The following is a 25758-nucleotide window of genomic DNA, read 5'->3' on the forward strand; positions in this document are numbered from 1 at the left end:
CCACATAGACACAAGGTTTAAAAAGTCATAAAAATGAAATCTTTAAATAAATAAATATATAAATAAAAATTTAAAAAATAAAAATAAATAAAATATAAAAAAAAAGAAAGAGAAAAAGAGCTCCAGGGTACTAAGTAGCTCCATCTTCCAAAGAAGGAAAATAAAACCCAACTTCTCTCTCCTCCCACTCCAGAACAGAACTGGAGCAGCTGAACTTTCACAATCCGAGGTCTCGGAGAGCATGACCCTGTGTGTGTTTTCTCTCTATCAGCTAGGAGTGTTGACACTCCAGTTCCTCCCCACAAAGTCAGGTCATACATATCTTATCAAGAGAAGGTGAAGGAGGAGGAAGTTTCCCCAAGCATTAACACAGGCCTGAATTTCAGGATTTTGTTTTTTGCCTTAGGGGATAACTTCGGTCACAAGACCTGCCCAGGCAAGATCAAACTGGGCCCTGTTTCCTGCAAAAGCCAGGCCTCCTCTCCTCTCAGGCTGTTAGTGTGCAATTCCCACACTCTTTAATGCCCAGACACAACTTCCTTCAAGATTGGCTCCATTGTCTCCTCTGCTGGCCTCCTCTGTGTTCCCTTAGCACCTTCCATTCCCATGGTTACGAGCATCTCCTAGAGTTGAAGTAGGACTCTCTTGCCCTGTTGCTGGCTGTGCCCACCACCCCCATCCCCATCCCCATCCCCAGAAGTTATCTGACCACCTTAGCTTCCTTATCTATAAATGACCTCAACAGTACTTACTTCCCAGAGTCAAGGGGAAGATTAATACACTGACTCTCTGGGTAAGGTGCGTGGGCTAGCAGCCTTGGCATCCCCTGAGAATTTACTGGAAATGCAAATTCTAGGTCCTACCCAACATCTACTGACCAGGAACACGGATGTGGGGAGACCCACCCTCCAAGAGACTCAGTTAATAAACCAAAGCACTTCTAAGACTGTAAGTAACAGTTCATAGTGTCTATGTTGATGAGTCTCTGAGATGTCATTGTGTTCTCTCTCTCTCTCTCTCTCTCTCTCTCTCTCTCTCTCTCTCTCTCTCTCTCTCTCTCTCTCTCTCAAAGATTTTTCCAGACAGGGTTTCTCTATGTAGCCCTGGCTGTCCTGGAATTATTCTGTAGACCAGGCTGGCCTTGAACTCACAGAGATCCTCCTGTGTCTGCTTCCCAAATGCTGGGATTAAAGCCATTTGCTACCATGCCCAGCTGAGGTTATTGTTCTCATCTCTAAATTTTTGTAATGAAATTTATGAAATAATTTCATAATGATTCATTATTTCATAAAATAATGAAAACTATGAAGTAATGGGTAATTAAATAAATTAATCAGTTATCTGAAATTTTTCTCTAAGGAAGGGCATACCTAAACACCTGCAACCTGAGGTGAGATATGGTAAAGATCAGATATGTATTAAAACAATAAGATAAAATAGCAGTCATTAATAAGAGAAGAAATATTCCAGCTAAGATGATCATGGAAAATTTCATGGAAGTTATTTCTTTCTGGGTTTTAAAAAAATTAACGTAACTTGGAGTCTGGAACAATGACTCAGTGGTTAAAAGCACTGGGTGCTTTTCCAGAGGACCCAGGTTCTAGTCCAGCATCCACATGGTGACTCACAACTGTCTGTAATTCCAGTCCCAGGGGATCTGACGCCCTCTTCTGGCCTCCACAAATACCGCACACATGAATGCACAGACATGCAAATAAAATACACACATAAAATGAAAATGTAAATAAGTAGAAAAAAAAAAACACAACTCTAACCCATCAGAAAGATGGGAAAATAGAGGGATTTACAACAGAGTGAGAGAAAAACGTTAAAAGTGAAGAGGGAAATGTGTGAGTTTGGAGGCTTAGACTAAAAGTTCTGTTAGGAATCAATGTTAGAATTCCTGGCCACTCCCTTGGCTACATGACCACACATGCACTGTCCAGTAGCCAGGCAAGATGCTTAGTCATCCTGGGGCCTTAGTCCTACATAATCCATGTGCTGCGTGGTCAGGTAATCCATGCGCATGCATGGTGTAGCTATGGAAACCCATATGCTCATGTGCGGGGTGCAGGAGGGGGACCTATAAAAGTGGGTTCCTCCTATTCCTTCCCTCTCTTTCTGTAGGATCGCTCCATAGGCTATGCACACCCCCTCTTTATTCCCTTAATAAACTCGTGTAGTGGGTTTTGTTGTGCCTCGTGACTTTTCTCGCACAGTAAACAGCACCACTTAATAAATAACACTGCGCCGCTTAATAAATCACAATCATCCTGGCTCTAGACATGACCTGCTCAGTCCTTTAACTTCAGGAAGACAGGCGGTGACCCAATTCCAATCATGTGGGCCCAGAGGACTCAGCTCTGTGTTCAGGCTCCTACACAGGGCTGGCTCACCTCTAGGCTCTTCTAACACACACACACACACACACACACACACACACACACACACACACACACACACCCCGAGAGGACATGGAAGGATTCCCAGCAGAGATAGGGTAGCTCCAGGGGAGCAAAGGAGAGAAGCAGGGAATGTCAGTCATCTGTGGCCCTAAGCTTACTCTTTGCAGCCTTGACCCTGAGCTGTTTTCAGGAAAAGGCATGACATGGCGTCCGGTCCCCTCGGGGCAGTGCAGAGCAGGGGGCCTGGAGCAGAACAAGGCTTTGGGAGCAGAGCGGGGCCTGGGAAACGGCAATACTTACTTATCCAGTTTCGAACATTGAGGAAACTTTGCTCATTTGTCAGGTCGAACAGTAGCAGGAAACCCATAGCATCCCTGAAGAACGCAGTGGTCAAACTACGAAACCTGGGGCACAAAAACAGACGGTCACCAAGTCATGGCCCCACTCCTGAAATGTAAAGCCGCCAGTGACACCCTCTGCCTTCTACAAAGATTCATCAATAATTCCCACGATGCTCACCCAGACTGGTGTTTACCACTCCCAAGACTTCAATGTGAACAGAACGTGTTATTGAACACTGAGCCCCATGGACTGGAGAACTGCCTTGCAACCTTAGTCTCAGCCAGGAAATCACTGGATGACCGTGAGTTCACAGGGCCAACAGAGCTAACCATTGGGTTTTCCTCCTGGGGAGATTTCATGACTCTACACTCCGAGGCAATCCTTGGTCTCACTTCAGGCTCTGTAGAAGTCTCTTCTCTCTGACAACCTTTTCATTACCTCTAAAATGGGGACCCTGTTGAGGTGGACCCAACTCTTTCCTGGCATTCTCTACCTCCAGAGGTTTTACCTGCTGTCTCTTTCCTCTTACGGCTTCCCCTCATGTTGCCTGAACGCACAGTCTCTAATTGACTGGCAGGCTCCACAGAAAGACGTAGTTTGCATTAACCAGCTGTTCAGAAATAGTAGGGTTTTCTCAACTATTCTATTCAATGTTCTTACAAAAAGTCTTCATTGTTTACAGATACAAACCAAACCAGCTACAGGTGGCATGATAGGAGGTCTAAAATTTGCCCTCCAGGTAATATGGAGGGCGAGAGGGAGAAGTGTTAAGGGGATAGAAGAAATAAGATTGGCCACAGATGGCAATTATTGAAACTGAGTAAAATGACATAGATTCAACTGAATCTCCTCTTCACCTTTGTATGACCTTGGAGATCTCTCTCTTTTCTCTCTCTCTCTCTATACACACACACACACACACACACACACACACACACACACACACACATATATACATGTATATATATACGTGTGTATATATATGTATTTTTTTAAAGAGGGCTGGGGAGATGGCTCAGTGGTTAAAGCACTTCCTATACAAGCTTGAGATCCAGCATTTGGCTCCCCAGATGTCATATAAATGTCAGGTGGGCACAGCAGACGACCCGTAACTCGCACACAGAAGGCAGGGGCGGTGATTGAAACAAGCTGCAGACCAGCTGTGTCTGTGAGCACTGGGTTCGAGCAAGCAATCCCACCTCAATGAATAAGGTAGAGAGCCATCGAAGAAGAGTCCTGATGTCAACCTTGGGCCCCCACATCACACATGCCCGCATACCACAGGAGTGTGCACACTGCGTGCACGCGCGTGCACACACATACATACACACATACACACACACACACACACACACACACACACACACACACACACACACGGAAAAATCCTTCAAGGAGACTGAGAGAAATCACAGGCTGTAGCTGAATGAAAGCAGCCTTGCACCAAGATGTCACATGATTTATTTTAGTTAAGTAACCTGTGACCAGATTAACTCATTCCAACCAGGTGTTTCACCAGGCTTCAGTATCAGATAAGAACGAGCAAGCAGCCTTAGGACTCCCTTACAGGTGAGCAAACAGCAAAAGGCAATGGAGAGAGCCTAAAATGGGAGAAAAAAAAGGATGAGTCCCAAATAAGAAGGTTTCATTTCAAGGAGATCCACCTCTCCTTTGATCTCACAGGAAATATGCCCGTCACTGTCACCTCAGACTGACAACCGACTGATCCGGCAGCTCCTCTTACCAGGTGCGGATGAGCCAACTGGCTGCCTTTGCCCTGCCCAGGGCAGTGTGGAGAGATCACTGAGGAGCACATACCTCTCCTGCCCTGCCGTGTCCCATAACTGCAGGTGGATTCTCTGGCCTCGGCCCACAGCTCCATCTGGTCCATTAGCTCTGTACACCTAAGACATCAAAGCAAAGATAAACCATCGGAGACTCTGAGATGGGTGGGCTCTTCCTGACTTTCTGTTCAGCCCCAAACCCCAAAGCATCTACGCTTCTCAAGAGAATGGAGTCCCTGATAGGTTTGTACTTTGTTGCAATAACTGCACCTGGATAGTGGTACCTCCTCCTAAGACATCTACCTAGCTGGGGCTGTAACTCAGCTGGGAGAGTCTTTGCCAGCATCCATGAAGCTCTAGGTTCTATCCTCAGCACCACAAAACCAGGCCTGGTTGCTCACGGCTACAATCCCAGCACTTAGGAGGTGAGAGACAGCAGGATAAAAAGGTCATCCTTAGCTGTATATGGAACTGAGTTTGAAGCCAGCCAAGAATGTATGAATCCCTGTCTCAAAAAAAAAAAGGTATAAATTTAAAAACAAATAGTTTTATATTTAATTTTTTCAAGGCAGGGTTTCTCTGTATAGTCCTGGCTGTCCTAGAACTCGCTCTGTAGACCAGGCTGGCCTCGTACTCAGAGATCCACCTGCCTCTGCCTCCCAGGTGCTGGGATTAAGGGTGTGTATGACCACTGCCAAAGCTGAAATTAAAAAAAAAAAAAACATTTAAATATATGTGTATTATGTTAGAAATATATTATGAAATATGTAAATAATACAGTGACTTATGCCAAAATAACAGTCAATTTGCTTTCTCCCAGTGTCCCCTCAAGCACTCATTTCAAGAAACATTGATTTTCTGTGGGTTTCCCTTACCTCATCTTTAGAAAGTGCTTTTTTTTTTTTTTTTTTTTTTTTTTTTTTTTTTTTTTTTTTAAATCAAGCATTGGCAGGCTGTGTTCCCTCCCTCCTGTTCCGGTCCTGTCTCCTTGCTTCTGGTATTTTCTTTTTTTTAATACTGATGTAGAGAAGAGGTTTTTTATTTACTTATTTATTTTTAATGTGCACTGGTGTTTCAACATGGGTGTCAGACTGCCTGGAGCTGGAGTTTCAGACAGTTGTGAGCTGCCATGTGGGAGCTGGGGATTGAACCTGGGTCTCCTGAAGGGGCAGTCAGTGCTCTTAACCACTGAGCCATCTCTCCAGCCCCCTAGAAAGTGCTCTTAAAATAATTTTATGGGCATGGTGGTGCACGTCTTTAATCCCAGCACTCGGGAAGGAGAGGCAGGCTGATCTCTGTGAGTTTGAGGCCAGCCTGGTCTACAAAGCAAGTTCCAGGACAGCTAGGGCTGTTACACAGAGAAATCTGTCTCAAAAAACAAACAAAATGATTTTCTAGAGACCAGTGAGATGGCTCAGCAGGTAAAGGTGCTTGCCACCCAGCCTGGCAGCCTGATTTCAATCCCTAGGCTCCATATGGCAAAGACGACCAACTCCCACAGGCTCTCTTCTGATTCCTACACATGAGCCACAGCACGTGTGCACACACATATATACAATAAATAATTAAATACATATAAAAACTAACGGCTTTATAAAGAGCTGCTTCTGTCCCAGAATTCAGGAGACAGAGACAGGCAAATCATTGTGATCTCTAGATCAACCAAGGATAAATAGTAGGTTCCGGGCTAACCTTGGCTACATAGTAAGAAGACCCTGTTGAGGAACGGAAAGGGAGAAGGGAGAGAGGGGGAGAGAGGGGGAGGGAGGGGGAGGGAGGGGGAGGGAGGGGGGAGGGAGGGAGAGAGAGAGAGAGAGAGAGAGAGAGAGAGAGAGAGAGAGAGAGAGAGAGAGAGAATGAGAACGAGAACGAGAACGAGAACGAGAACATACACTCATAGGGACACACACAGACATATGATCAAAAATAAGTATTTTTTTAAAGGAGAAAAGCAATATGCATTTTAATTGTAGCCAAAGAGTTTTCTATGAAATGTCCTGAAGGTTCCCAATTACTTTCCATGGACTGAGCACAACACGCTTTCTTACTGATTTATTTGCTTTCTTTTTTTTTTTTTTTTTTTTTTTTTTTTTTGGTTTTTCGAGACAGGGTTTCTCTGTGTAGCTTTGCACCTTTCCTGGAACTCACTTGGTAGCCCAGGCTGGCCTGGAACTCACAGAGATCCCCCTGGCTCTGCCTCCCGAGTGCTGGGATTAAAGGCGTGCGGCGGCGGCTGCCGCCGCCGTCACCCGGCTTATTTGCTTTCTTTATAGACCTTACTCCTCTCAAACTCACAGAGATCTGCTTACCTCCAGAGTGCCAGGATTAAAGGTGTGCACCACCACACCCAGCCACACTTTGCTCTGTATTCTAATTTTAGGTCCCAATCTTTGGTTTCTTAAGTCCCACAAAGCAAACTAAATAGGCCTATTAATGTGCTGACTCAGATTAGATTCTTAGGAAGGATGTAGAACTTACCACTCTCTTTTCCCTGAAATCAATGCCCACTGTGGTGATGAATTTGGAGTTGAATTTCCCATCTGTATACTGGTAAAGTACACTGGTCTTCCCCACTCCAGAGTCTCCCAAGGCCAAAAACTTGATGAGGTAATCATAATCCCCATCCGACATGATGAAGGATTTGGTGCTTCACCTGTAAGACATGAAGAAATAGAGTTAGCAACGTCCACCAGAAAAACTAGAATTAGGGCTGGTGAGATGGCTCCGTGGATGACGTACTTGCCACACAAGGCTGATGACCTGAGTTATCCCTGGAACCCATGCAGAGATAAGACAGAACCAAATCCACAAGGTTGTCTTCGGACTGGCACATGCATGCCATGGCATGTGTGTGTGCATGCACACAAATACACACACACACACACACACACACACACACACTTACTTTTAATAATTTATTTATTTTTATTTTATGTGCATTAATGTTTTGCCTGCACGTATGTCTGCATGAAGGTGTCAGATCTTGGAGTTAAGAGAGTTGTGAACTGACATGTGGGTGCAGGAATTGAACCTGGGTCCTCTGGAAGACAAAGTGACAATATTCTGGTCAATGAATACTTCTATTTGTTTGGAGGTTTGTCTGTCTGTCTATCTGCCTGCCTGCCTGCCTGTTGGGGATTTTTTGTTTGCTTATTTTTGAGGCAAGGTCTCAGGTAGTTCAGGTTATCTTAGACCTCCTGATCTTCCTGCCTCCACTTCCCAAGGGCTTGGATTACAAACAGGATGCACTACCATGCCTGGCTCTCAGCCAGTGCTTCTATGTCTAGGGGTCGTGAGGAAGGGTAATTCAGTGTTCACTGTCCCCAAGAACCAAATAACGGTTGGATGAGATGCTGTTGGAATAGTAAATAAATAACAGTTTAGGGCTGTTGTCTTTTTGTTTTAGCTTTGTTGTATGAGTGTGTGCCTCAGTGTAAGTTTGCACCACATGTGTGCAGTACCCATGGAAGCCAGAAGAGGGCACTGGGCCCCCTGGAATTGAAGTTACAGAGAGTTGTGAGCCACCATGTTGGTGCTGGGAATCAAACCCAGGTTCTCTACAATAGCAGTCAGTGCTCTTAACTGCTGAGCTACCTCTCAGCCTAGTTTTAGCTTAACATACAAGCTGTGGAACCACAAAGAAGGGAACTCCAAGTGACATGACAGTAAGACGGGTCACTGTAAACACGGCAGACCATGTAAAACAAAACCTGTCAACAAAAGAAGGGTCAGCTGGGCGTGGCCGCACATGCCTGCAATCCCAGCATTCCAAAAGCAGGGGCAGGAGGATTGCCCATGAGTCTGGGGGCTAACCTGGTCTATATATACACTGAGCTCTCAGCCAACCAGGGCTCCATGGTGAGACTGTCTCCAAAAATAAGAGGAAGAAAAGAGAAAACATAAACGGGAAATGGGAAGCATGGGAAGGGGAATGAAACTTGGAAGGGGCTCAGGAAGATCTTGAGTTTGGGGCCGACCTGAGTTGAGATTTTTGTCTCAGTGAAAAAAATTTGCACACAGAGACAGACGGGACGAGGTATGACTGGTGACCCCTGGAGCTCCTTAGTCAGAGCCGCTCTGCTCGGGGCTAAGGCCTGGCCCCTCCCTCTTCTCACTTGGATTTCAAGCAGTTTCGTTTGTCTCGATCATGTTGGTGTTCGAGCACACCTACAGTTCACAGGAGACGGCTCAGTCCATAAAACACTTACTGTGCAAGCATGAAGACCTGCGTTCAGATTCCCGGACACCCACGGGACAAGCCAGGCGCATGTGCTCAACCCAATTCCAGGGGTGTGGGGAGAAGCAAATCCGGCCAGCCAGCCTGGCCAACTGGGGAGCTCTGGACTCAGTGTCTCAAAAGACAGAGTACAGAGGTCTGGAAAAAGACACCTGACACCAACCTCTGACCTACACACACACACACACACACACACACACACACACATGTGAGCAAGAGCGAAACCAGATATGACTAACTCACAGGTCAAATCTGCCTGATGGCTTCTGTATACTCTGTCACTGTTTCCTATTTCTTGGTCAGACTTCCTAGCTGCCACACTCTCTCAGGAAGTGGGTTCCATAGTGGAGGAGAAACCATAACCCCACAGCTAACTCTGCCTCCACCTGGGCTTTCTAACAGGAAGTGCTCAAAATTCTTCTTGATTAACTGAAACAACTCACTTTCCCAGCAATACCCAACCGCAGTGGCTCTTCTCCTTTGTCATGGCACTGATTAGCTACTGTACCTTCTCAACAGATGCAAATGCACACTGCCCGAGAAGAGACACGAGTCTCTCCACCTTGGACACCTGCGATCCAAGCAGGATCAAAGGGAAGCAGAGGTGAGCAGACTTCTGTGAGTTCAAGCCAGCCTGCTCTAGATACAGTTTCAGGCCAGCCAGAACTACAGTCTCTCTCTCTCTCTCTCTCTCTCTCTCTCTCTCTCTCTCTCTCTCTCTCACACACACACACACACACACACACACACACACACACACACAAAGCCCTGTGTATTCTCATTTCACATGTCAAATGCTAGCAAACTCTCTTGATGATCAGAACAATAACTTTCCATCCCATTCACACCAACAATGTCTGGACACCTCTTCCTGCCCATGAAAGGCCGTGTCCACCCATCCATCCAGACATCAGACGCCCACCCTGCTGCTCCCTTCCCTCACAATCTGGTCTGCTCTGGGCTCTATCACTAGGTGCTTCCTGGGGGGCTATTAGCATAGATTCATAAAATTAATAACCCTCAGGCAAGGACCTTTATTCATCTTCAAGCTCACCACCTCCTCTACCCCTGCCTAACTCAACTTAGTGACTCATCTTACTCTCAAAAATCCAAAGTCCTGAGCCCCTGGAGCTACTGCAGTCAGCTCCCTCGGAGAGCCTCAGCACCGACCTATGACCTCGTGTGGCAGATATGACTGACACTGTTAGTGAGGGCAGAGCCTCTACAAACATTTGTAGTTCTGTTGGCCAGATGTGAAGGGTGACACTTCGCCGAGGGGGTGCCTGTCTATGTTAATAGCTTCTCCTTGCAGACATAGGACACAGGATTAATGAGCTCTCCAAAGGAGGACCCCGTGAGGACAGATGCCTGGCTCCATCCTATACCCAAACAGAAGCTGAGGCTTGAAAGCAGATCCAGATAAGCTCAGGTCATTTGGGAAGGAGGGGGGCTTTCAAACTGAAGCAAAGGGGCTCTAACTCAACAATAGGAGTAATTAACAAAGACCTTGTAGCTGTCTCATTTGTTCTTTATGTTAATTGGGGAAAGCTGGTCAGTCATGTACCTATGCTTTATTTTATTTTTTAATTTATAATCAGACTTTTAAAAAAATTACTTCTTTTTACAAGACAAGGTTTCTCTATAGCGCTGGCTGTCCTGGAACTTGCTCTGTAGACCAGGCTGGACTCAAACTCAGAGATCCCACTGCCTCTGCCTCCTGGGATTAAAGTCATGTGCTACAACACTGGTTGTGTTTTGTTTTTTAAATTGAGAAAATAAGCCTGGCGGTGGTGGCACACACCTTTCATCCCAGCACTTGGGAGGCAGAGGCAGGAGGACCCCTGAGTTTGAGGCCAGTCTGGTCTACAGAGCTAGTTCCAGGACAGCCAGGGCTACACAGTGAAACCCTGTCTCAAAAACCAAAAATAAATAAATTAAGAAAATAAAACCCAGCTGGGCGGTGGTGGCGCATGCCTTTAATCCCAGCACTCAGGAGGCAGAGCCAGGTGGATCTCTGTGAGTTCGAGGCCAGCCTGGGCTACCAAGTGAGTCCCAGGAAAGGCGCAAAGCTACACAGAGAAACCCTGTCTCGAAAAAACCAAAAAAAAAAAAAAAAAAAAAAAAAAAAAAAAAAAGAAAGAAAGAAAAAAAAAGAAAAGAAAAGAAAACCCTACGGGCTAGAGAGATGGCTCAGTGGTTAAGAGCACCTGCTGCTCTTACAGAAGGCCGGGGTTTGGTTCCCAGCACCCACAGCAGGCAGCTAACAAACAGGTATAAACCCAGCTCTAGGATCTGATGCCCTCTTCAGACAATGAACACATGCACAAACCCATACACACAAAAATAAAAATTGTAAAAAGAAATCTTGGTGAGGGGGGACAGAGAGAAAGAGGGGGAGAGAGAGAGAGAGAGAGAGAGAGAGAGAGAGAGAGAGAGAGAGAGAGAAAATATGAATACACCACCTCACACAGCTGCTCTGAGGAGAGAATGAGATGCTGTTTGTGGAGTTCCCAGCACAATGCTTAGCCTATCCTAAGCCACCAGAAGCTGGGGGCAGGGGAGGCAGGTGGGGAGCTTAGGTAAGCTATTCTAAGAGGTAGACTGGACTTGCCGTGCAAACATGAAGACTTGTATTCAGATCCTCAGAACCCACTAAAAGACCAACAAACCATCCTGTGTGCAGCAATGCACACCTGTAAGCCCAGAGCTGGGGAGGCAGAGACAGAAGGGTCCCCAGAGCCACTGGTCAGCCAGGCTAGTCTACTCCGTGAGCTGCAGGGTCAGTGAGAAACCCTGTCTCAAAAAAATAAGGTGGAAAGTGACAGAGGAGGACACTTGATGGCACCTCTGGGTTTCTCACGTGCACACGTGTATTTACACACACAACTCTGCGAGGCTAATTTGACTAATTAAATCTCCCTCAATGTAGGCAGTTGGTATGTTGCAGATCCACAGCTGTCCTAGGGAGGTCTCTATTGCCGTGATTAAACACCATGACCAAAAGACTTGGGGAGGAAAGGGTTTATTTCAGCCACAGCTCACAGCTTACAGTCCATCATGAAAGGAGATCAAGGCGGAAACTCAAGGGAAGATCCCGAAGGCAAGAATTGAAGCAGAGACTACAGAGGAGTATTACGTATTGGCTTGATCTCCATGGCTTGCTCAGTCTGCCTGTTTATACACTCCAAGACCACCAGCCCAGGGGTAACACGGCCCACCATGAGCTGGGCCCTCCTGCATCAATCACCAATCAAGAAAATTCACCCCTGCTTGCCCACAGGTCCATTCTGATGGGGGAGTTTTCTCAGTTGAGGCTCCCTCTTCCCAAATGACCCTAGCTTGTGTCCGGTTGACAAAAACTACCCAGCTCACCAGGCAGATTATCTAGCCTTTACCAGCTGTCCCGCACCTCCGTGTGACCTAACAGCCCGTGACCATCCTAGAACTCAGAGGAAATGTGCGGAACCTCATCTACATCAAAAGGATTCATTGACTAACCAAGCTAAGGAGCTGCTAAGGGCACCGGAACCTCGGGTCACACCTCTACGTCCCTCTCTCCTGGAGGAAGTACTGTTTCCAGGCCTCCATCAGTGTCCTCCAGGCGCCTCCAGAGTGAGCAGGACACTTTCCCCGCTCAGCTGCCTTCCCTCTCCTCCTTACACAAATATTATTCCAAAGTGCTCCCCACCCTCATTCTCTCAGACTAACAATAGAAAGCAAAGAACACCCATTTCCTCAACACCAGCCACATGTGAGATAAGTGCCTGCAGGCAGACAGCTTCCTTATTTAAAAAAAAAAAAGAAAGAAAGAAAGAAAAAAGGCGGGGCCTGGCGGTGCAAGCCTGGAATCCAGGCTCCTCCAGAGGCTAAGGCAGGAGGCAGACAGAAAGGACAAGGGCAGCCGGGGCAATCTAGTGAGACCTCGCCTCAAAGTCAACAGCAAAAAGGACCCTGAGAAGATAGTCAGTCTGGTGGTCCTTCATCTGGAGACCTGTCCAGCAGTATGAGGCCCTAGGTTGAATTCCTAGTACCCAAACTAACAAAAACACAAATAAACAAAAACTCTAAACATCCTTTAATTGTTTTCCAGAGAGTAAAAAAGGAAGGCGCTTTCAGTTCAGATACAAGGGAGAAACGAGCTTCAGTAGACCACGTCTGTAACCCCAAGACTCAGGAAGCTGTGTCAGGAAGGTTACTGGGCCCCATAGCAAGACTGTCTAAAAAATAAAATAATAAAAAGAGGGAAGCACTGCTGGACAGCTGCCATGTGCCACGAGCAGCACCAGCCATGGATAATCTTTATTTATCGTCCTTAAATCTGCACAGATTTACTACACAGGGCGAGGGCCTTCCCCATAGAGCTTGTGTGGGGGGCTCCAGATTCTAACTCTTCTTCTACCTCTGCTTTCCGCAGCCTGGTCCCAGGTCTTTAAAGGGGCCTCATCCCTGCAGCTGTAAAAAGGAGGCAGAAGCTGTCGACTTTCATTCTGCTGCTGGGATATACACCCCGACAACAAGCGACTTAGGGGAATGTGTTTTTTGTTTTTCTTTTTTCTAGTTTTTGAGATTATATTATAATGACATCATGTCTCTCTTCCCTTTTCCTCTCTCCAAATCCCACAAACCCCTCCTTGGTCCTGTTTTTCACTAAGTAGTATCGCACACATACCTGTGTATGTATATACATTTTAGCTCACACTTTTGGATAGCAGCCCATCATTTCCGGAAGTGACAATGGCAGGGACCGGAAGCAGCTGATCAGACTACCTCCACAGTCAAGAGCAGAGAGGATGAATGCACACATGCATGCTTGGTGGTCAGCTCTTCCTCCACACCTAGGCAGTGCAGGGCTCCAACCCAGGGAATGGTTTAACCATCGATCCCTTAAGGTGATCAAGACAATCCAGCACAGACTGGCGCACGGTCCAACCTGATCTACACAATCCCTGAGACTCTCTTCCCAAGTGATTCCAGGTTGTGTCATTAAAGCCAACAATCAAGACAACACTACTGAGCTCATAGACATGACTTAGAGACTCCCAGAAAGATTTCGGCAAAGTAACTGGTTCAAGTGTTCACTCACTGCAGCTTATTAGCAGTAGAGTGGGGTTTTCTTTCTATTTATTTTTTTGGGGGGTGGGTCATGTGTAGAGGTCAGAGGAAAACGATGCAAAAGTTGGTTCTCTCCTTCCACCATGTAGGTTCCAGAGATCAATTCAAGTCACCAGGCTTGGCAGCAGTACCTTTACCCAGTAAGCCATCCTGCCTAGCCTGGCAGTAAGCGCAGATTTTGTTGTTGTTGTTTAGAGAGGGTCTCACTGTGTAGCCCTGGCTGGCACAGATTTTACTACACACACCAATGTGGCCCCAAACTCAGAGACCTTCCTGTTCTGTCTTCCGAGTGCTAGAATTAAAGGTGAGTAGCACCATGTCCCGCTTGTTATTCATGAAGCAGCGCTGTTTACCGCGTGAGAAAAGTGACTCTAAGAGTTTATTAAGGGAAGGGAACAGAAGGGATGTGCATAGGCCTATGGAATGACTGCAGGAAGAGGAGGGAGGAATAGGTGGAACCTGCTTTTATAGGTCCCCCCACCCTCCCAACTCCCGCACATGCGCATATGGGCTTATGTAGCTACGCCATGCATGCGTATAGATTACAGGACCATGCAGTGTGCAGATTACGTGATCACGCAGCACACGTAGGACAGAAGGCCTTAGGATGACTAAGCATCTTGCCTGGCTAATGGATGTGCGGTCATGTAGCTGGGGGAGTGGCTAGGAATTCTAACACAGCTGGGAATATGGTTTTGTTTTTTATTTTTAAGCCTTTCATTTTCTTTAGTGGTATTGGGCACCAAATCAGGACCTTCTACATGTAGGCAAGTCCTCTACCACTGAGCTACACAGCCTCAGCCCTAAAACCTATTCTTACCATTAATTCAGTCTGTACCTGAATGTTCAGAAAGACACATGGGGCCAGTGGGGAAAAGAACCAGTTTGAAGAAAACTCAAGTGCTGTCAGTTCCAAAGCCCACCAAGGATTTCTAAAATGTTGCCATCCCTTAGCAGTTGACCCCGAAGGCTGGAAAGTGGTAATATGGGCTACAGAGTGACAGACAAGACCACTAGACCTTTCCTGAGTAGATCTGGAAGACCAGTCAGTGTCCATGACTCAAAGGAGATCCTGGCTTTTTATCCCAGTGTGGAGCATTCATTCACTTACTCAAGAGGCAACATCTATACGTACTGCCAAAGCCTCCTTGAGGATGAGAACATGCATCTTCATAGGGATTTAGAAAATTTGCCAAAATGCTGGGTGTGTAGTACTTACGGTTTAATAAAGCACCTCTCACTTTACATACAGTCTAATGGGAGGGAGGGACAGCCGTCCATGTGTGGAGTACAGGTGTGGCTGATTATCTTCCTGAGTAATACCTTCAATAATGTGGAGGGAGCCTCACAATGCACACAGCCATCTGTCACTGTCACGGGATGCCAGCCCACAGCTGAGCATGCCTCTCCACACCACCTTGAAGCGAGGCTGTCTCCAAGAATTTGATAAAAATGAAGAGTGAGTGTGCAAAGTCCACGCCCAGTGGGTGGAGGCTTTCTGTGGGTATGAGGGAGCGGCGAAGAACAGGACCCGCAGCCAGGATCTTCTACCGGGTGACAGACACCACACCCGCCTGAGTCCAGTGATCAGTGAAGTAAGTGTCTGAGTGTGGATCAACTCACTCAGAGCTGCTCATGGCCCCAGGCAGGCCAGGGCTCACACTCCGTGAGCTGCTCATCACCCTAGGCAGGTCAGGGCTTGTACCCCCATCTTACATCTGTAAGCCTGGTGCTTTCCACTCAAGCTAGAGAATGGCACTTAGAAATGATATGAGAGAAAACATTCTTCAGGCTTGGAAACCGAGGAGCAACCTAAGCCACCTGGAAGATGGGCTACCTGCAAGTCCATCTGCTCGTCACAGGCTCTGGAGCTACAAAATGTGGCGGTGATTAGTTAAGCCAGAGACCACCAAACCCCTAGGCCTGCTGCTCAAGGCAGGACGGTTAGAGACAGTGTCTCTGCCACAGCAGCCGGGGTGGGTGGCACCAGAGGGCACTGAAGGACCTGAAGGTAGAAAGAGACTCTCACACTCTACAACACAAACGCCTTTGGGAAACCCAGGTGGGGATGCGGTGCAGACTCGTCCTCTCAGAACACAGACCTGTGTGATGAAGCCCTGACCCACACCGCGGCTGCGCATCAGAGATGGCCGCCGTCTGCTGGGGAAATGCACCGGAGCAGGAGGCAAGCCCTTCCCTCTGTGGAGGGGCAATGGTGCTCTCTCGTTCCAAGAGAAATATGAATTATGCTATTCGTGTGATGAAAGCCGCTATACAAACAACTCCGAGGTGTCAGTATAACTGAGATACAGGATCTCACATAGAGTTGACTTAATAAAGAAAAGAAGAATGAGTGTTCTACATTTTCTCGTCCACAGAGAAATTAGGTCCTGGGTGTTTAACACCCTGCTCTTTGGGTACCCATTCATTTATACGCCAGGGTGTTATTTTCACTAGGTTTTATGAAGGAGTGGTGTTTCCAGAATGCTGTAATCAGTCTGGCTTCTTTAACATAAGGGACAAGCGTGATTTAACTTTTCTGTTACATAAAGCGTGAGGACTCCTACCCCGTCACTCACCGCTCCCTCCTCCCCCCAGGACAAGCCGCACCGCTGGCTGGCACAGAGGTGCTCACAAAGGCTTTACTCCTCACGCTTTAATCAACCGTATCAAGCAGAGCTGTTCTGTAGCCATGGCAACGCGCTCTTTAGGTCCAGGGTGGCTGCCCAAAGCACTCAGCATTTCCAGCTGGCTTTCCTTTGTGGGGCCACACATCTGCCCACCGCACACGCTGCACTCTGACGGCAAACTCGAGCTCCCACACCGTGGCCTCAGCTGCCGTCCTCTTTATCTTTTGGATCTCTTGTCCCGCACTGCCAGATTTTCTTCCCCAAAGCCGACACCACCAGCCAACCAGCCTGTGCTTTCCTCTGGAAACACGTAAACTGCGGTGCAAACTTCTGCATATTCGACCCTTCTCAGGAAGTTCCCACAGAACCGGGGGCCCTGGTTTGGGTTCACCATGACATAGCTGACTCACAGAGATCCGCCTGCCTCTGTCGCCCAAGTGCTGGGATTAAAATTGTGAGCCGCCACCACTGGCCCAGGACGTAACTGAGAAACAGTAGATGCACCACCCGTCCTGGTTGTAAGATTCCCACCATGCACCAATCCAGTCCTTTTTCTCCCCCACAAGACGGGGTTTCTCTGTGTAGCCCTGGCTGTCCTGGATCTCGCTCTGTAGACCAGGCTAACCTTGAACTCACAGAGATCTGCCGGTCTTTGCCTCCCAAGTGCTGGGATTAAAGGTGTGTGCCACCACCGCTGGGTTCAACCCAGTCTTTGAAAAGATTAAAAACATAAAAAATAAAAACCAGTGTAATAGGCTCAGAAAAATCAATCTATTATCTGATGTTTAAACACCACTAACATAGAATTCTTTTAAAAAATATTATTAGGTTCTCAGTCGTTATCTGAAAACAGTCTAAGTGACACATTACAAGCAGCTCTGCGGCTGGAGAGGTGGCCTGGTGGCTTAGAGAACTTGTTGCTCTTGCAGAAGACCCAGGTTTGATTTCCAGCACCCACATGGGTGGGTGCGGAACAGGTGGAAAAGATAGCTCACAACCATCTATACCTCCAGTTTCAGGGGATCTGACACCCTTTTCTGACTTCTAAGGGCACCAGGAGTGCATGTGGTGCACATATACACACATGCGAGAACAAAATAATTAAATATAAATAGTTAAAATAAACAAATCTAAAATTTAAAAAATAAACAGCTTTGATAGGTAGGGCATGGTGGGTCACATCTTTAATCCCAGCACTCAGGAGATTCCGGGCCATCCTGATCTACTGAGCGAGTTCCAGGCCAGAACAAGATGCATAGCAAGACCTGTCTCAAAACCCAAACAAAACAAGCTCTGACAAAGATTGGCCACTACCACACAACACAGGCACAAGGGATTTGACATCCTCGGAGGAGTGACACAACACTGCTTTTCCTCCACAACACCCGAGGACACAGATAAAGGACACTGGACACTTGAGTCTACTTTCCCAGCACAGGATCCGAGGGATGGCCACACAGCTCTGTACAGACATTCACTCTTAAGGCAGGATTCCTTTCATAGCGGCATGGGTGAGCCGTTAGAATTCCAGGCCTCTGTCACTAGGGATCACTAAGTCTGTCTTCTAGGTTTTTCTCTCTACTGGTAAGTTTACAATACACATTTAATTACCCCCGGATACCGTAGTCTTTACCAGATGAATCCAAAGGAATGAAAATAAACTTACCTAGAGGACAAGGTCTGATCAAACACACTTCTTACAGCGTCCTGGCAGACTCTCCTGGTTCTACCTTTCCTATGGAGCTGTGGGTTCTGAGAACTGACTGTTTGCATGTCTATCATCATCTGTTTACAGAATGGGCAGGCCTTAGCTCACTTATGCAGAAGCACTGAGGAGCAGGGTGCCACCACCCACTCATTTTCCATCGGCCTGTGAGGCGAGGCGCTAGCTCGCTGTTATTGTTGGTTTCTAATTCTACTGCATTGTAATCAGTAACTATGGCCTGCATGACACCAAGTTTGGAGGGATTTAAGATTCTTGTATTTTGTTTTGTTGGTGGTATGTCCCAGGTAAGCACTTTGTGGTGGTCTGAATGAGAATGGCCCCACAGGCTCATATTTGAATGTCTGGTTCCCAGTTGGTGGAACTGTTTAGGAAGGATTGGGAGGTGTGGTCTTGTTGGAGGAGGTGTGTCACTGAGAGGGGGCTCTGAGGTGTCAAAAGCCCACTCCATGCCGAGTCTCAGGCTTGCTCTCTACCTGCAACTTGTGGATCGGATGGAAGGGTCCTCTGCAAAAGGGTCCAGTGCTCTTAACCACAAACCCACCTCTCCAGCCTTGGGAAGGCAGACTTTCAAAGGGTGATAGTATGGAACTTCTCAAGCACATCTCTCTCAAGTTGAATTATCTTTCCCCCAAAATTTTCACATGAAAGTGCTAGTTTGCAATATCTCAGGATATAACCTTTTTCATAGATAGAACCTCTTTTCTTTTTTGTTTGTTTGTTTTTTTGTTTTTTAAGACAGGGTTTCTCTGTGTAGCTTTGGAGCCTATCCTGGATCTCACACTGTAGACCAGGCTGGCCTCGAACTCACAGAGATTCACCTCCGCTGTGTCCCCAGTGCTGGGATTAAAGGCTCACATAGATAGAACTTCTAACAGAGGTAGTCAGGTGTTAAAGGAGATTAGGAGGGTGGGCCCGAAACCAGCATGGCCATTGTCTTTGTAAGAAAGGGAACTCTCAGTTGGTGAGATGGCTTGCCACTTCAGACTTGAGGACCTGAGTGCCATCCCCAGAACTCACATAAAGAATGGGTCTGGGAGTAGACAGCTGTCACCCCAGCACCTCAGAAGCAGAGACAAGACCACCCCAGGTCTGCAGGTCAGCCAGGTTCACCTAACTACAGAGCTGCAGGCTCCATGGGAGACTGTGTCTCAATACAGAAGATAAAAGCCAGGCAGCAGTGGCATATGCCTTTAATCCCAGCACTCAGGGGGCAGAGGCAGGCAGATCTCTGTGAGTTCGAGGCCAGCCTGGTCTACAGAGCGAGATCCAGGACAGCCAAGGTTGCAGGGAGAAATCCTGTCTCAAAAAAACCCATCAAAACAAAAATGGTGAGATCCACAGAGGAGGACATCTGAGGGAGACCTCTGGCCTCCACACACACAAGCACTGGAACACGTACACACTGGAAATTCGGTCCCCAACATACACAGAGGAAAGACAACAGCATGGAGAGGCCTGGAGAGAGGGCAGGAGTGGATTCTCCCTCAACACTCTCAGGAGGCCTGGGGAGAGGGCACAGATGGATTCTCCCTGGACACTCTCAGGAGGCCTGGGGAGAGGGCAGGAGTGGATTCTCCCTCGACACTCTCAGGAGGCCTGGGGAGAGGGCACAGATGGATTCTCCCTGGACACTCTCAGGAGGCCTGGGGAGAGGGCAGGAGTGGATTCTCCCTAGACACTCTCAGGAGGCCTGGGGAGAGGGCAGGAGTGGATTCTCCCTCAACACTCTCAGGAGGCCTGGGGAGAGGGCAGGAGTGGATTCTCCCTCAACACTCTCAGGAGGCCTGGGGAGAGGGCAGGAGTGGATTCTCCCTCAACACTCTCAGGAGGCCTGGGGAGAGGGCAGGAGTGGATTCTCCCTCAACACTCTCAGGAGGCCTGGGGAGAGGGCAGGGATGGATTCTCCCTCGACACTCTCAGGAAGACCCAACCCAGTCAACACCCTGGTCTTGGGTGACAAGACATTCACAAGTTGGAGTGCCCCCTACACCAACCTGCCCCAAAGTGGAAAGATCGATGTAAGAAAAGATTCCCATCGCTCAGAGCGCTCCTCCTCCAGGCTCTGAAATAGAGGTCTGCTCTTTCAAACCTAACAAAATTAACTGTTTTAGTGCCTGGAAATTGGCATGGCAGATCTCAAAACCACTATAAGGAAAAACAAGAACAGATGTAAACCATACCCGAGGCAGGAGAGAACCCGTGTGTTTCTCAAAACATTTAGCCTGGAGTTGCCAAGGCACCCACAACTGATAACTCGGGATCACACCTCCTCGCCTATAAGGTCACTTTTTTGTCTAGTGTTACAACAAAGAGAAATGGTAACGGATGAACAGCCTACTTAGGAAAGTTTTTCCAAAGACTCTTTTGAAAAGCAGTCTATCCTGCCCGATTTCCAAATCAGGCTTCTCCACAGAAACCCACAATCCGGCTAATGAGTCTCAGCTGCTTGTCATATGGCTGGGCAAAGCAGTCAAGTGATCCCCGCGGGTCAGGCTTCTCAGATCCACCGGGCTCTCACCCAGAGCAAGCAGACTTCTTCGATGTGCCCGGACTTTGGAGGGTGGTGCCCCCCCTACTCTTATTCTCCCCCTCCTTCAAGAAGGCACATTTGCTTTCTTAGGTGGTTTCTTTCCGAATGCAATGCTTGATTCAGACAGACAACCTGGAAGAGCGCATGCAAGGGACCAGCCAGAGGGATGGAGCTAGGATGCAGCGCCACCTGCTCCTGGCCTTCAGGCCCACCGATAAAACATTCTCCAGGGGGGGTCCACCCAGACACTCACTAGCACCCCGAAGTCAGCATGTCTGCCGGTCAGCGGTCAGCGTGCTTACCTTGCTCTCTCCAGCTGCTCCGGGCCTGCCTTTCCCCAGCCTCAGTCTCCAGTAACTACAGGTCCTGCGTGGCTCCGCCCTCTCCTCCTCTCGAATTTCCCATTGGCCCACCTTCCCTACTCTCGCCCCTATTCCATTAAAAAAAAAAAAAAAAAAAAAAAGATTTCTGGTCTGGATGACCGTGATAAAACACTTACTCGGTATTCTGGCTGCAAATGTGGCCACACCTCTGATCCATGCCCCCTCACAGTGCTCAAACTGTTCTTTCCACAAGATAGAAAAGAGCCCAGAACTCTCCTCCATAAAACCGGTCAAAGGGGGCTGGAGAGAGGGCAGTTAAGAGCTCGCTGCTCTTGCAGAGGCTGAAGCCGCCATGGGGTCCTAGGAACTGAATCCAGGTCCTCTGCAAGAGTGGTACGTGCTCTTGCACATAAAATCAAAACAAACAAATTATTTAAATTTTTATTCAGTTGCACATGTGTGTCTTTTTTCTTTATGTGCATCACGTGTGTGCAGGTGCCTGAAGAGGTGTTAGATCTCCTAGAACTGGTGGTTTTGAATGTCCCAATACGAAGTGAACCCAGGTTCTCTAAAAGAGCAGCCAGTGCTCTTAACCCCTGAGCCATCTCTCCAACTCCCAATCAATAAATATGCCATATACACTAACAGAATGAAGGACGAAGACCACAAGATCATCAAGATATCTGGGGGAAAAAAAACTTAAAGGTCTGGAGAGGTGGCTCAGTGGTTAAGAGCACTGGCTGATCTTCCAGAGGACCTGGGTTCAGTTCCCAGCACCCACATGGCAGCTCACAACTGCCTGTAACTTCAGTTCCAGGGAATCTCACACCCTCACGCAGACATACATGCACACAGAACACCAGTGTACATAGAATAAAAATAAATTATTTGTTTGAAAATGATACTTGACAAAGATCATCCTTTTCATGACAAAAGCACTCTATAAATTAGGTTTAGGGGAATTCCCCTCACCACAGCCAAGGACATGTGACGACGTCACAGCCTACATCCTTCTCACCGCCGAGCTGATGAAAGCCTTCCTCAAGACAGATGTTCACACTCACCTGGCATGGTCCTGAAGGTCACAGCTGGAGCAACCAGGCACCAGAGAGGATCAAGAGCATCCCAGAAAGAAAAGGAGGGGCTGAGGGTGGAGTTCACAATAGAGGGCTTGCCCTGAGTTCAGACCCCAGTTACCGAAAATAATAAGTTAAATAATCTCTTTGCTGGCAATATGAACCTATCTACAGAGAACACTAAAGATCACGCGCATGTTCATGCACACACATACATATATATATATACACACATACATATATACACACATGCTCATGCACACACATACACATAGGCCTATGGAATCAACTGAATAGGAAGATGGAAACTGGACATGGTAATCACATTTATGATCACAGTACTCAGGAGCCTGAGGCAGGAGGACTGCCACAAGTGCCAGACTGGCCTGAGCTAACAGTAAGACCCTGTCTCAAAAAACAAAAACAAAAAAGAAGATGGCATTATACTTCCTGATTTCTAACTATTACAAAACGACAGTAATCAAAAACAGTATGGTACCGCCATGAAGACACACACACAGACTAGTGGGGTAGATAGAGAATTTAGAAATAAACTCACACACATGGTTCTTAGTTTTCTTTCTCTCTCTTTCTTTCTTTGTTTTTTTTTGTTTTTTGATTTTTGTTTTTTGAGACAGGGTTTCTCTGTGTAGCCCTGACTGTTCTGGAACTCTCACTGTAGCCCAGGCTGGCCTTGAACTCACAGAAATCCACCTGCCTCTGCCTCCTGAGTGCTGGGATTAAAGGCCCAGCTGGTTACTTCGTTTTCAACGAGAGAGCCAAGAGTACCCGATGGAAACGGATCGGAGACTCCTCAATAGGGCGGAGAAAAATGGTGAAACTGGACACCCTACACAAGCATCAACTCAACCTGCAATGGAGTCCTTTCTTCCCTCCGGACAGCTCTGATTTTATTCTCACAGTTGCCTAAGAATCCGATTACACATGGTCCACAACGTTCAAATAGGAACTCAGACAAATCAGATGTTAAAGACTGTCTTCAAGCATCATCACCAACGATACCACGTTTGTCTGCGATCGGCCCAGGATAACCCACATCTGTACTCAGTGTCCACCAGTGTGTCCTCAGTGTCAGCAGGGCTTCCTAGCTGTGAGCTGTGGATTTTTTTTTTTCATGCTCTGAATAGCTGTAGGGAGCCCAGCACGGGTTGTTAAAACCAGCTCAACCTTGGTGTAGAGCCAAAGTGTGGCCAAGCAAGGCTCTGATTAAGTCACACCAGAGTCGGCCAGCTCTAGAGCCTTCCTGTCAAGGTTACAGACCAACTGGACCATGGTCTAATGTGGAAAGTCCATTGACCCAACCGCTAGTGGAATCTGGAATCAAGTCTTAAAGGAGCGGCCTGAGAATGTAAAACTCCCAGAAGAAACCAGCAAAAGCCAAAAAAGCATGGTAGCACAAGTCCTGTAACTGCAGGACTGCAAGGCCAGTTGGCTACGTAGCAGGTCCTAGGCCAGCTCAGGCTGCACATCGAGAAACGCTGTTTCAATAAAAAAAGAAAAAAAAAACCCGCCAAAGATTCTAATGGGACTGTCTGTGAGAGGACGGGGCCAGAGTTGCCCGTGTGTGGGAGAGGGGTTGGGAAAATAACTAATCACTCTTATTTCACAATAGAGTGTCAAGAGACGACATCTAAGCATAAAAAAAAAATGGCCACGGAAATATGTGTGTCGTTTAGAGTCTAGGTGTGTGAGGACCAGCCGAGGCAGCAAACGGAGAGGCTGCAGCCTGAGGAGCTGGAAACGGCGGGGGGTGGGGTGGGAGTGGGGTGCGGGGGGGTGGGGGGTGGGGGTGGGGGTGGGGGCTGGGGGGTGGGGTGGAGAGCCTGCTTGTTGTTGTTGCTTTTGTTTTGTTTAAATAATAAGCCTCACCAGGCGGTGCAGGAGCACACCTTTAATCCCAGCACTCAGGAGGCAGAGGCCGGCGGATCTCTGTGAGTTCGAGGACACCCTGGTCTACAGAGTGAGTTCCAGGACAGCCAGGGCTACGCAGGGGGAAATCCTGTCAAGTAAAACCAAATAATAATATAATAATAGTAATAATAATAAGCCTTATAGAACAATATTTGTATGTAGTCTTGACATAAATTTAATTAATGCAAAATAAAATGTAGTTGTCTTTCTTGAATAATTTAGGACGTCACAATAGACATCCTGAACTGGCCACACTGTGTCTCCAGGATTGAGTACCGACCCTAACATAAGACATTGAGGACCTGGGCTCTGGGGAAAGACAGACTGGCTTTGACGGGCGAACTTAGCACATCTAAGGAGCTCTGAGAAAATTTCCCAGCCTTTCTGTCTCAGTGTTCCATCTGTGAAACAGGAAAATGAATAGGATTGTGTTAGAAAGACTGAATTATGCAATGCCTATACAGTACTTAAAGCTGTTTGTGGGGACACAAGATGGCTCACCGGGTATGGCCGCCAAGACTGAAGACCTGTGTTTGATCCCTGGAAACCACACCAAGGAAGAAGAAAATCCACTTCGTCATACATGCACTATGGCACAAAAGAGCCAGCACATGTACACACTCACATAAATAAAGAAATAATGTTTGGGGTTTTTTGTTTTGTTTTGTTTTAAAGAAGCTGTTTGGCATGGGGTATAGGATTAGTGATAGCCATTGCCACAAAAGCTAATGTAGCTAATTTGCCTCTGTAATAAACGGCTCCTGGGGACTCTGTTGCTTTCCCTGTCTTTTATTAGTTTGTATTTCCTTTTCCCTGCCCACCCATGCTGTCGATCAGCCAGCTGTCCCTCGGCACAGTCATCAGTGCGCCTTTGAGAACAAGCTCTGCCACCCTCTAGAGTGCTGTTCCTCAGTGATGCGGCACAGGGACACCAAACAGCCCAGGAGACTGGGCAGTGTGGGGCCCAGCAGGAAAAGGGCGCCGACCCCTGTCCCAGGAGTCTTGGCTGCGGCAGGCTGGCAAGCTTCCTCGTACCGATCGATCATCTGTGTGAGTGCACAGAACCCGGTAGGCTTACTTCCTCACGGTCACCTGTGAGTCAGGAGGTTGCTGGCATGGTGACTAACTCTCCCTGTTTGCCTGAGACCATCAGAGTTAAGGCGCTGAAAGGCTCACAGCCCTGGAAACGGTGTTCCTGACCTGGATCTTCTCAACCGTAAAACCAAGGCTGGCTACTGCTTTGAAAGGCTGCTGAAGAGGAGATGAGACAATGTTTCCGTAATGCCTCATGCATATGGTAGCTGTGGCTCCAGCTGTGCCCCATGAGACTAGCTCTAATGATGAAGCGTTCTTAGCAAGAAGCAGGCCACAGGCGCTAGGCACAGACGCCTTCCCGGAAGCAAGGCTGCCACTTCTTTTTCTCTCTTTTTGGCTATGGTGACAGGATCTCACTATACAGCCCTGGCTGGCCTGGAATTCACTCTGTAGACCAGGCTGGCCTCAAATTCACAGAGATCCGCCTGCCTCTGCCTCCCAAGTACTGCAATTAAAGGCGTGCATCATCACACCTGCCGATGCTGGTTTCTTAAGAAATTTTCTCCATCTCTGTCCTGCACAATTTGTGTCAGAATTAAGACATACTTAAAGGGCTGGAGAGATGG

At 47.6% G+C, this 25758-nt stretch overlaps 1 protein-coding gene across 2 annotated transcripts in view; it reads right to left on the reverse strand.

Moving 5' to 3' along the window:
- The window catches only part of Rab27a (RAB27A, member RAS oncogene family), a 51495-nt gene that overhangs the window by 12907 nt on the left and 12830 nt on the right, over positions 1-25758 (reverse strand). Inside the window, exons 1-4 of one of the 2 annotated variants that reach the window (XM_028865330.2) lie at positions 21069-21130; positions 7010-7184; positions 4566-4651; positions 2706-2809 (exon numbers count right to left, since the gene is read on the reverse strand). In XM_028865330.2, the coding sequence (XP_028721163.1) occupies positions 2706-2809; positions 4566-4651; positions 7010-7162 (343 nt within the window). In that variant the 5' untranslated portion in view covers positions 7163-7184; positions 21069-21130. Of the gene's footprint in view, positions 1-2705; positions 2810-4565; positions 4652-7009; positions 7185-21068; positions 21131-25758 lie in introns of those variants that run through there. The other variant, XM_028865327.2, reaches the window with a different exon arrangement.

This window comes from Peromyscus leucopus, chromosome 14 (assembly GCF_004664715.2).
Source record: "Peromyscus leucopus breed LL Stock chromosome 14, UCI_PerLeu_2.1, whole genome shotgun sequence".
NCBI classification, from domain to species: domain Eukaryota; kingdom Metazoa; phylum Chordata; class Mammalia; order Rodentia; family Cricetidae; genus Peromyscus; species Peromyscus leucopus.